This window comes from Acartia tonsa, chromosome 9 (genome assembly GCF_053477335.1).
Source record: "Acartia tonsa isolate MP-2025a chromosome 9, ASM5347733v1, whole genome shotgun sequence".
Classification (NCBI taxonomy): Eukaryota; Metazoa; Arthropoda; class Copepoda; order Calanoida; family Acartiidae; genus Acartia; species Acartia tonsa.
Window position 1 is genome coordinate 19,612,504 of NC_137268.1, and position 13,196 is coordinate 19,625,699.

The following is a 13,196-nucleotide window of genomic DNA, read 5'->3' on the forward strand; positions in this document are numbered from 1 at the left end:
AATCTTTTAAAATCTGGTTCGATTATCGAAAGTGAATTATAGAGAACACCAAGAACATTAATTTTTAGAACATATGTAGCACTTAATTTTTTTAAAAATCCTTTTAAAATACTGCTAGAATCCGGAATCCGAATCCGGAATCCGCCAAAAATAAGAATCCCTAATCCGCCATTTTTTTGACGAATTCTTTTAAGAATCCGGAATCCGAATCCGGCCCAAAAATTTGACGGATTGCCATCACTAGTATTTGATTTACTTTGTCTGATGGTCTGTCAATCATACATATCGAAAACACAAAACTTTGGGGTTTGCAACGCTGTAAATGTTAATAAATGGATAAAAAAAAGATAACAAAAAATGATAAATGGCAATATTTTGTTACCGTAAAGCAGGGTGCCGGAGCCGTATAATTTTGATGCGGCTCCGGCTCCTACCTTAAAATTAATATATCAATTTTTTTTTCATTGTTGAATTTGATAAAATAAAATAAATAATATAAAATATTTTGCTTTTATTTGATTAAAGCTATATAAAAGTAGAAGGATGTGTGTCTATTTGTTAAGTAACAATAGTTTTTCAGTTTATTATATGGAAATAGACCGTTGCCAAATTATAATATTACTTTAAAAAATCATTTTTAGCTAGTCCGGAGCCGGAGCCGTATTTAACGAAAAATACGGCTCCGGATCCGGCTCCACCAAAAATGTTGCTGCTCCCGGCTCCGGCTCCAGAACACTTAACATTTATAACAATTAAGTTTGCCTATGAATGTTTATAGGAAGTAATATGAGAAGGTTTTAAAATAAATAAAATGTTACTAAATGTACTAAATACTTCTATGCTAGATTTACATATAATTTATTTGGGGGGGGGGGGGTTATTTATTCTAGGAGCGATTTCGTTTAAGTGGTTGGAGTTACCTTCCCAGGAACTATATCAAAGGTTATTGTTTTAAGTATTTGTTTACTTTCATAATTTTTGTATTTCTTTTCAGGTGTGCCCTTTCCCCCCTCGAACAAGCTAACCATTTCGGAAGTATTCGACTCCAGAACCAACAGACCAAAACCAGAGGTATGTAAAAGTTATTTCTTTCATCGTATTATAAACCGCTTTCCGCGGATATAGAATGTACAATTATTAGATTAAACCGGTTTTTTTAGCCCCGAGTTTCCGAAGACACGGGCTAAAAAATGGTTTTAATTTTATGATTGTACATTTCTATATTCGTAGAAAGCGGTTTATAATACGATGCTAGACATAGTTTTTTCGTATTGATGAGAACCGGTATTTGTCCACCGGATTCGAATGAATACGAGAAATAGATTTATGTTTATTTAGATGTCGCATCTCTAATAAAATGGTCCTTGCAGCTGGCTAATATAACGATACCCCCCACCCATCCATCCTTGATACTACTTCTCTTTTCCTCCTACTAGATAATAGTACTGACTAATAAATGAGTACCATTGTAGCAACCTAAATAAAGGACAAAATTTCCCTTGCCAATTATAATAAATTCTTTATGTTTCATATATTTAGTAGCGAAGCTACTTTATAATGAGGTTGGGTTTGTACGTCAGGGTAGATAAAGTAATTTTATTAATCTAAATCTATTTTTATACCTATACTTTTATTCATCTATCTAGATATCTCCATTATCTATTCTTTTATTTTTCTCTTAACCCCCCCAATTATTTTTATTTTTGAATCTGTTATAATATGACCCATCTATAATACAAAGTAGCTTGATGTCTGTCCGTCTGTCTGTCTGTCCCTTAAGATCTCGGTAACCACTGAACCGATCGGATTCTACTCTTCAGGGAATATACCTACTGGTCCTGTGGTGGTTTTAGGCTATTTTCTTGGGGGGTGGGACACGCCTAACCCCCCCAAAAATAAAAAAAATCACCCCCTAAAAATGTTTTTTTTTTACATTTTTTGTAAAATCTCAGTAACTGCTGATCAAATTGGGCTCTACCCTTCTGGGAATATACCTGCTGGTCCTCTGGTGGTTTTAAGCTATTTTCTTGGGGGGTGGGACACCCCAACCCCCCCCAAAAATAAAAAAATCCCTACTTCCAAAATTTATAATTTTTCAAAATTTTTGTAAACAAAAACCAGTTATTGGGGTGAGGGAACCCCACTGGAACATGCGGCGAAGCCCCCATGAATCCTCCCCCCCAAAACAAAAAAAAATTAAATATTTTTAAAAGCGAAGCTTTTTTAAAAGCGAAGCTTTTCTATAATTAGGGTCGGTCCGTCCGTCCGTCCGTCCGTACGTCCGTCCGAGATAGATAGCTTTTATTCGTTAATTTAGGCATGTTAGAATTGTCCTATCGATTTCAAACTTTGCATGGTGATTCCTGTAGTAGTTTGGTACGATTTAGAAAGCGTAGCAACTCTATAATCATTACCAGAATGTCCGTACGTCCATTTTAAACATGTTGATTTTTCTACTTTTTTAACAACAAATTTTCAAGTGTTTTAATTATCCGTTTGATCTGATTTTTGGTATATTGATTCCTGGGACAACAAAGAACAATATTATAAGCTAAGCAACTCTATAATCAAGTCCTAAAAATGTAAGTATGTCCATAAACATTATCCTGTTTTTAAGCAGTTTTTTAACAAATTTACCTACAATTTTGATTCGACATTTATACATTTATGTTCCGATTTTTCAGTTCAGATACTATACAAGTGTTAATGTCCGTTTGTCCTACCGTTTCAGTGCTTCGCTTTTATGGATGTTGTCATCCTTGTTTTTTTTAATTTTAATTTTTGTGTATGTGAACAACCTAGGTTTAATTTTTACGAATTGAAATTTTTGGGTTTAATTTGTACAAATTAAAATTTTTGTGCGTAAAGCGCACAACCTGGGTTTAATTTTACCACAGAGTAATTAAACAAAGAATAATTTTTTTGAATATTTCTATTAAGAATGGTTGACTTCCCATAACTATATAGGGTGTAGCCCCTAGAGGCTAGGGGCAAAGCCGCTAGTATATATATAAAGCTATATAATAGAGATGACAAAAAAACATGTTGCAATTGTTATTGAAATCAAATATTTCTGTAATATTGGCGTGAAGACTTAAAATTTACACAAATTAATCTTTTAAAATCCATGAAACTTTGACCGTAGTTTTTTACTATTATATTTTGTACAGAATACCATTTAGTAGGTAATATTAAATAAATATTTCCCTTCGGTTTAACTTTGTTTGATTTCCCCTTTGTCAAATTGTTGATGAATAGTTTCTATCCATCTATTCAATTGAATTATCTATCTACTTAGCTTTTAGTTGTAAAGCTGCTCTATACTTTACTATGTCCGTCTGTCCGCTTGTAACTGTGGGGGACTGGTATTTTCTTGTCTGCTACGCAAGATTGACAGATTTAAGTTTTTGGTGAAATTTTTTTATACTGGAGTATCCAGTATTTAAAACACTTGTATTCGTGTTATTTTTTTATTATAAAGCACTTCTTGTACTGAACAGATGGTCTCACAAATATTTTTTTCTGTCAAAGGTTGTAAAGTACAATATTATTTTTATCCACAAATGTACTTTTAATAATTTCTAAATGGTTTCAATGAAAAAGTTTATATTACTAAGTCTACCTAATAATTATTAAGAGGGAAGGGGAGGGGGCGAGAATTTAAAATTTTCTAATGGTAAAAATGCCATAAGTAGGTATCATTTCGCCGTGCAGTAATTTGACAATTAGAGAGGATGATTGAGTCTGCAGCAAAATCATTATGAAAAGTATCAAAATTTAAACTTCTTTTCTTTTATAGGTGTTAAAGCAGCATTTTATTCTGGAGGGTAGAATAGACGAACATGCCGCACTTAAAATCATAAACGAGGGTGCTGCGCTGCTGAGAGCGGAGAAAACTATGATTGAACTCGAGGCTCCAGTCACAGGTAATGTTGCCATCTAAAAGTATCAGGATGTGTATCTGTCTGTCTGTAGCTTAAGATTTCGTTTATTGTTGAACCGATATCTATCTTGCTATATATATATTGTGCTATATAATCTATCTTGCCATCTCGTTATCAATCTTTCTATCTCGCTATCTATCTAACATTATCTTGCTATCTATATATTTTGCTATCTATCTTGCCATCTCGTTATCTATCTTGCTATCTCGCTATCTATCTAACATATATCTTTCTATCCATCTATCTTGCTATCTATCTTGCCATCTCGTTATCTATCTTTCTCGCTATTTATCTAACATTATCTTGCTACCCATCTATCTTGCTACCTATCCATCCATCTTTCTATCCATCCATCTTTCTATCCATCCATCTATCTATCCATCCATCCATCTAACTATCCATCAATCTCTCTATCCATCCATATTTCTATTCATCTTGGTTTCAACTAATAACCTGTTCTAATTTTAGTATGTGGAGATATCCATGGACAGTTTTACGACTTGATGAAACTATTTGAAGTTGGAGGTCCCCCCGCAAGCACTAAATATCTATTCTTAGGCGATTATGTCGACAGAGGATACTTTAGTATTGAGGTAGGTTGCATTATCAAGGTTTTAGGTCAGGAGGGTTGGGACTCCAGACTCTAAATTAGACTGGTAGGTACCCAATCTTTTATGACTGCGTTATCATATTCGTTGACTTTAAAAACTTTGGGTATTTTGTTTGTTTGTTGATTGGTTAGTTTACAAACTATTAGTGTTCTGACTTTTCAACCAATAAGGAAGGAGTAGATTGCGCTAAAATCCGCAAAGGTGTAAGTTTTTAAGGCTTAAAAATAGTAGGGTAAAGCGGGGCGATCTCGGTTTTGAGGTGAAGTCGGTATTTTTTTGACCACCTTCATTAAATGACATTTTTCTCCATGTTCTAATCGACTGACAGAAAAAAACATAAAATCAAATTTGTTCCTTATTAAATTGCCTACAAAAAAGTATAAAATGAAATTTTTGTGAGATGAATTTTTAGGGTACTTATTGGGTCTTAAAGTCGGACGACAAAAATTTTTTTTTCGATTTTTTTGCTTCGGTCGGAAAAACGGTAAGTTGGACAAAAACTGGTAAGAGCTAGAGCTTAGACGTCTTCAGGGGACTTATTAAGAATCTAATAGGCTATCCATTTCCGTTTAAAACTTTAAAAAAGCTTGTATAGTTTTTTCTTAAATCGACTAAAAGTGAAGCGGGGCGAATTCGGTTTTTTCACTTTTTATACTAACTTTTTCAATTTTATATAAAAAAGTGAAATTTTCGAGAAAAAAAGTCAAATTTCTCGTACTTAAAAAAAAAATTTTTTTTGTAGAAAAAATTTTCCGATCTTCATAATTTTTTTTGTGAATGCTCTTTATTACATTTAGCAACTTTAACCTTTAGGGCATGCTGTAATTAAATCAATATGTCATAGGTTTTTTGAAGCTGGAAAATCGACCACAGATTTTGCCAAACTTTTCTCTTTTTTTCAACTTGATTTTTTTAGGAAATTTTGCTAATAGAACTAATTTTTTTTTTGGCCAAATCTATTCAAAATTGCCTGAATTTTAAGGATCAGGCCTTTAAAGTCATAAAAAGTTATTTTTTCTAGTAGTATTTTTATGTTTTTTATCAAAAAAAATTTCGAAAAAAAAAGTCAAATTTCGCGTACTTCGGAAAAATTATTTTTTTTGGTAGAAAAAATTGACCTATCTTAATAAAAATTTTTGTGCATACTCTTTATTACATTTAGCAACTTTTACCTTTTGGGCATGCTGTAATAAAATCAATACGTCATCGATTTTTCAAAGCTTGAAAATGCCCTACCGACTTCGCCTCAAGGCGGGGCGAAGTCGGTGCCGTTTTAGAGATCAATTTTGACAAACTTCCCAAAGTCCTAGGTTTACGTCCTTTTAGGACCTGATCGACTTTTCCGAGATCTTTCTACTGGTCTTGGTCCCATTTAAAAAAAATAATTTTTACGATTTGCAGGTTCAAAAAACCGAAAAAAAGACCGAGTTCGCCCCGCTTTACCCTAGAACGATAATATTCACTTAATATTTGTATTTCTTATTGAAAAGAATTATAGATTTTTTTAAAAAGTTAACTTAAATTTTTATCGTTCTACTTCTGTTTTTTAACTTTAAACTCACAAGCTTTACGGATTAATAGCGCAACCTACTCCTCCCTTTTAATCCACAGACTGTACATTTGTTACCGTCCATGGTCCTATCTCCTAAGATCACTGGATATAGGGGGTAAAAATTATATTTATTTTCCTGAGACTTGAGATAATTGTTAAATCACCCAGAGGTGTAATATACTTACATAAATCAGGTGCAGGTTCCCGCTTAGGTCTCCGATAAAAATGTTCAAAATCGACCCATCCTAGTCCCTTTTTCCAACCAATAATTAAAGTATACTAAGATTAATTTTATTTAAGTGTGTGCTGTATCTGTGGGCGTTGAAGTTATGCTACCCAACAACCCTTTTCTTACTCCGAGGAAATCATGAGTGCAGGCATCTCACTGAATATTTCACTTTCAAACAAGAATGTAAGTATTACTAAATAAACTTAGTAGTTCTAGATATCCAGGGTTTCGGATCCGGATCCGCAAGGATCCGCATATTTTCGAGTCCAAGGATCCGGATCCGCAAAAAAATGGAAAAATCTACCTAAATTTATATAAAATCTCAGACATTCTCTTGATGAGAGCCAATCTTTAAGGTTTAGGGTCAGACTTGAAAATTAAAAGTATTTTGACTTCGAATTAAAGAATAAATATTTTTTGAAAAGTTTGGTGATTTTATTTTTATTGTCAAGGATCCGGAACCGGATCCGGTAGGATCCGGATCCGGATCCGCACTGACCAAATTTGGAGGATCCGGATCCGCAAAAAATCAATGCGGATCCGAAACCCTGTAGATATCTAATCAATAAATTAGACCCTTGGCCATGCAACTATCTCGTAATCAGAACGTAAATGGCGCTTATAATACAAATTGCGTCATGAAACTTGGCATGAGTAATCTTTGGTGGGTTTATTTTACCTAAATCGGTTAATGGGTTTAATGGTTGGCGACACAGCTGTTACATAAGCAATTTTCACAACTAAATTCGGATTCTAAGTGCCATTTGCGCACTGATTACGAGATGATTTCATTAAAAATCCCCCCCCCCCCCCTGCTTAGAACGTTTACACATTTTGGTACGAAAGGGCAGATATTATCCATATATAGAAAGCCTTCTGTAAATAGTTAAATTTCTTAGGTCGCTTTTCGTATTTTGGGTTGAATGATATGCGACCAATTAAAAACAAAAACTTAGTCTGCGAGGAATTCCCTTAAAAAATGTATGATTGAACATCTAGGGTAATAAATCCATTCTTTCAAATATTCTTTTTTAGAAGAAAAAATAATAAAACGCTCAAATATACAAAATACTAGGGATGGGAATCCGTCGAATTTTTGGGCCGGATTCGGATTCCGGATTCTGAAGGAATCCGTCAAAAAAAGTGACGGATTCTTGCGGATTCCGGATTCTTATTTTTGGCGGATTCCGGATTCGGATTCCGGATTCTAGCAGTATTTTAAAAGGCCGTCCGTCACAGAGGGATAGCTTTTTTCGTTAATTTATCACTATGTTACTTGGTTGAAGCCTTGATTTGTTTAAAGTGTTGACTTCCAGCATAACTAAAACATTTACATCACATTAGTAAATTTAAAAATTTAAGTGCTACGTATGTCCTAAAAATGTGCTTGGTATTTTCTAACCTATTTAAAATAAATTTAGCCTACCAATTTAGAATCCGGAATCCGCTATAAAAAACGGATTCCGGATCCGGATTCGGATTCCAAAATTGGCCGAAAATTGGGCGGATTCCGGATTCGGATTCCGGATCCGGATTCCCATCACTACAAAATACAAATCTATTTATCTTCCAAAAAAAAAAATAGCTATTATGTATTTTGTTTATGGTGTACAATAACTTATGCCTATGATTACAGTGTTTTGTATTCGCTTAAAGGCAGAAAAACTAAAGGGTTGTTGTTAAATAATTTTCCTAATTCCTATTCCCTGAGGAGAGGGGACTAACCTTGCGAGGCTACTCTTTACCCAATATGACAAACCCACTAAAAAACTAACCCCCCCCCCCCCAACTTCATACAATTTTTCAAAATAAGGGATGGAATTCTGAGCACGACGAGGCATTTTAAGGGAAACCGCCAGTATAGTTGTTTACTGTTATGTTAAAAATTGACTTAATAATGTGAATCAAATGCGGAATTTATGAAACACCCTGTTTGTTTTCTTATAAATGATAATAATTCTTTTGTATAATAATATCATTTAATATAAAGAAATAAAAACATCTTTATTTCTATTACCTACCTAATACTATGAATAACAAATTGATTTATTTACTAATAAAATATGTTTTAATTTTAATTTGTCTCCTAAAGGGAAGCGAGGGTTGTTATAGGCTAAATAGTTTTAAACCTGCTCTGGATATCTGGTTATATGAAATTTTAGCTGTTTTCGAGATCGTGTATGGACACACAACATTTCTATAAAATAAAACTTATAATTTTCTCCACATTTCACGTCATTAGTTTTATTGAGAACCATTTTAATTGTCAACATATAGTAGCTAATGTAAACTAAAGAAGTGTAGCTACTGAATAGTTGTAATCTGTAAGTCCGTAAATATTATGAACGAAATCACGCTTGCTAGATTTTATTGTTTTTATTGATTAAAGTCAAGTAATATAAAAAAGGATTTAAATCTTTCGAATGGATTATGTCCTATTTAGTTATTTATTGATATACTTCATAGGGGCATTGGATTTTATATTTAAACTATTTCCCCAAGTTTTATACAATGATTAAAACTTTAGGTACTAATATATTTTATACTGGTTGGTTCAAACTAAAAATTATGGCAATTTTGTGCATCATCATTGGGAATGGATCCCTGTAAGATTTAACTTTATTGTTCATTTAACATCAAAATCGTTGTTAGCTTACTATTGTTGAGCTACTTCCTATATATGGTCACATGACACACACATAGATACACACATACACACACAACATTCATTAATACAATATTTTTACTCTTGGATTATAAAAAGTTTTCTCTCTGTGTCTGTTTGCTCTATGAGAAGTGTTAAATCTAAACTGTTAAAGTTTTTCTTAATAGCGCAACCAGCTACCTTTTACTAGGATATATTGTTGGCAAAAAATATTAAATTCAATATGCGGAAAATTCAATGATTTATTGACGATACTTGCAAAAAATTACAATGACGCCAATAAAAATGATTTTTCATTGTATTATCCAATAAGTTATTCTTCTCATTTTTTTTTTGGTGTGAAAATAGTCTAAAATCCCTCAAAACTTTTTAAAAGTTTCCCTGTAAAAGCAAAGCACAATAAGTCGAGCTATTTCCGATATAGGTATGTAATTAGTGGCTACGCTTTAGCATCTAGAGGTACTATTCATAAGTAGGGTGTACGGGGATACATCCCGGGACTAACATATATAATTTTTTACTTTATTGAAGAACTTAATCTGTTCAGTGGTAGCGAGATCATAAGCTACAGATAAAAACATTATTCTACATATTTTAATAGCTATACATATGTTTGTCTAAGTTCTGAAATTTTTTACTGGCAGGTGGAAACACCTTTTAGAGTATCAGGTTTCTTGCAATTAAAATTTAAACATCCACACAAAATTAGAAATCAAAATTGACCATGGAAGTAAGAAATTTAGTAGATCCGGGCATATTAAATTGTAATTAAATTCTAGGGGCGATTTCTCTTGGTAGGGAGGTTATATCCTTCCCCTAAATAGTTATTAACCTTCCAGGGACCCATGAGAAGCTTCCCTGTAAAGGAGAACCATACGATTCTCTTCAGTGGTCAGCGAGATTCTTCGGTATATACAGACAAACACACAAGAGATCCATTTACTTGTTAAAAAGATTACAACTACTGTATTATAATGAATCCTTACTTTACTAATCATCCTAGGAATCAATATTATTAACTTCCAAAAGACTTAACTTGTAGAGATGTTACACTTAATAAAGGAGGATCAAGACAAAAATAGAGAGAAAAATATGTCCTTTCATTGCTACAAACATTCTAAAAAAGCATATTTTAAGTTAAGTGTATTAAGAAAGTTATTTGCAGCCAAGAAGCGGTCAAAAAGCAGTCTGACCACCATGGATATTTTTTACTTTAATATTGTTCTGGGAATGTTGTCAAGAAATTTCAGCCGTCTATCTTAAATAGCAGGCGTGAAAATAAAGTTTCTTTGAAACATTTTGAATTAGTGTCGCTTCAGTAAAGTTATTGTGGTAGGCATGCCCGAACACTACAGGTTCAGACTGACTCACCTGCCAAACATGTTCTATTCAGTACCTTTGCTGTTTTCAAAAAATAACTGGTTGTTTTAAATGATGACTAAAAAATATTGTATTTTATTATTCAGGACAAGATAAAATATATCATATTACAAAGATCAATAGTTTTACAAAAATAAACAAGGACGACGTTAGAAATGTGTGGCGAAGATATAATTTTATGATGTTCTTAGTCATCTACATAAGTATATATATTTTGATAAAAAGATTGTTTTATTTTTCTTTATTCAAGTAGTTATTTTTTAAAAAACGTGCGGCTAGAGCTAACTACACAACAAGAACACACTGCGTAGAAAATATATTTCGCTTTATTAAAGTCTTCTCAATTCTAATTGAGAGTTTCTGTACAACTGTTATTTTTTCAGTAATCTCAATTGTCACTTCATTAGGTGCTTCTCCTCAAAGTGTATAGCGAGCACATAAAGCCTTTTTTTAAAATAAATTAAAAATAAGGGGTTTTATTTATTTATGCTTAATACTGCAGGGACTTACCTGTTAACCTAAGGCTTCCAGGCAACCCTATACCACTTAATATTAACTAACCTAAGGTAAATACTTAACACATGTAGAACCACCCCTTCCCCCATTATAATCAATTTATTTCAAAGTTTGGGGGGGGGGGGGTCTGTGCTGTACTAGGCACATTGATTCTGAGATAATATAATGTTTTGGGTCAAATTAAATTAGTGACAGAATAGTATAAAAGTAATAGAGTAGCTATGCGCATTGAAATACTTGGAAGACAAATTTTGTTAGGAAGAGAGAGTAAGTACATCTAAGTTTTATATATTATTTCCCATTAAATCTTTTTAAATGTTATGGTTCTTATTAGTTTTGTAAATTTTTAAATATTATGTTCTTTGATAAATGCTAATGGCTTAGCCCCTAACCTCAAGTGAGTTTTTACTAGTAAATTTTGAAGAAAAAAACGATTTCCTTGGAAAACTCTCAAAAGTGAATGATTCATATGCCTGTTTTTATAGGACACTTTTTATTGGTAGTTGATTATTCCTCTCAATATAGCCTAAGACATGCCAAAAAGTTTTACACCTTTCTTTTAGAGATCTTGATAAGCACATACATACTTCTTAAAAAAATAAAGAAAATAACAACCACACTACAATCCTCTCTTGCTACGCCCATTCAAAATCTTCAACCCTTTCTTTCAGCTGTCTTTTTTAGTTTGTTTTGTATTGGTCTGCTGCTAGACCATAAAAAGAAATGTAGCGGGAGTGTAGATATGTTTAAAATGTCAAAAAAGTTTATAGGTATGTGTTTTTATTAATATAAATTATCAAAATTTAATTTTAACAGCATTTTAAATTACATAACCTTTTATAAGGATGCGATGTATCTCTACAATTCATTTAATCAAAAGAAAAATCTTAAATATCTTATTAAGATTTTTCAAAAAGAGACTTTCTGTATGTATTATTTTCTGAATTGTGTTTTTTCCTTTACAGGACGATTGAGAATGAAAACTTATGTTTTTGAAATATATATTTGGCCTGAACAAAGATGTTAGTTTGATAAAGTAGTCTTGGGTTGAGATGGATCAATAGCTTTTAAAACCATACGTTACTTCTTAAAACATCTGAATTATATTTAATAAATATCTAATATCAAATTTTAGCAAAATGTTATTAGAAATTTAAATTTAATGAAAATTATAAAGATATTCTTATTTAACTTAATATTGACGCAACTATACTCTAAAGATGAATGAAAAGAGTATTTTAAAATTACATACCTATACATCCTAATATTTTTTAAGTCTGATATTAACTAATGGGGGGTTTTTTAATGCAACCATCTCGTAATCAGTGAGCAAATGGCACTTAGAATTCGAATTTCCGTCTGAAATTTTGCATGAGTAATCCTTGGTAGGTCTATTTTCCCTAAATCGAACAAAAAGTTGGAAAAGTAACGGCTAACGGCTGGCGGCTCAGCCGTTATGCCATTTTTTGGATTTATATATTGCAAATTAGTCACGAAACCTATCTCCACATAATACTCTTTTCCACTCCAAAACGCTATCAAACGGTTCTAGACGGTAGCTGTTGGTACTAGAAGTTTTAAAAATGGTTATTGCTAACATGAATTAAACCAAAAATATGTTTTAAAAAGTTGATTCCTACTTAATTGATGATGAATTTACCCTGAAAATAGGCAAAAAACGGCTAAATGGCTGAGCCGCCAGCTGTTACTTTTCCAACTTTTTGTTCGATTTAGGGAAAATAGAATTACCAAGGATTACTCATGCAAAAGTTCAGATCTAAATTCGAATTCTAAGTGCCATTTGCTCACTGATTACGAGATGGTTGCATTAAACCCCCCCCCCCCCCCCCCTTTTATTCCTTAGAGATAATGAATATAAGAATTGGTAATTAATATGTAAATAAATATTTCTCCCATAATATTTTGCTTAAAATATATGTATATTGGTCAGCCAACATGAAAAATATAGCCGATATGGTTCTCCTTTGTGGTGAAGATTCTTATTAGTCCAGGGAAGGTTTAATTTATTTTTTGGGAGGTTACTTCCACCCCCTTTATAAAGAATCACCCCCTGTAAAATTTTCCCTCTACACACACACAAGAAAGAAAATAGTGTTCCTTTAGGCCTCTAGGTGCATTGCCGCTAGTTTGATAAAAAGAATACTTTTCTCTTACTTAAGCTTTGATGTGAAAATATTTGATTAAAAAGAATTTGAACAACTAGAATGGTAATGACGCAATTGTCTGATTAAAACCAAATTATAATTTTCAAGGTTTTAGGGTAAGGGGGGGGAAGTTT

The 13,196-nt window shown here is 32.5% G+C and overlaps 1 protein-coding gene across 50 annotated transcripts in view; it reads left to right on the plus strand.

Annotated features, from left to right (window-relative positions):
- The window catches only part of LOC145328421 (serine/threonine-protein phosphatase 2B catalytic subunit 2-like), a 74,583-nt gene that overhangs the window by 20,388 nt on the left and 40,999 nt on the right, over positions 1–13,196 (plus strand). For all 50 annotated transcript variants that reach the window (XM_080172072.1, XM_080172070.1, XM_080172086.1 and 47 more), the window contains exons 4-7: positions 995–1,071; positions 3,800–3,926; positions 4,413–4,537; positions 6,408–6,519. In XM_080172072.1, coding sequence (XP_080028198.1) covers positions 995–1,071; positions 3,800–3,926; positions 4,413–4,537; positions 6,408–6,519 — 441 coding nt within the window. The remainder of the gene's footprint in view (positions 1–994; positions 1,072–3,799; positions 3,927–4,412; positions 4,538–6,407; positions 6,520–13,196) is intronic.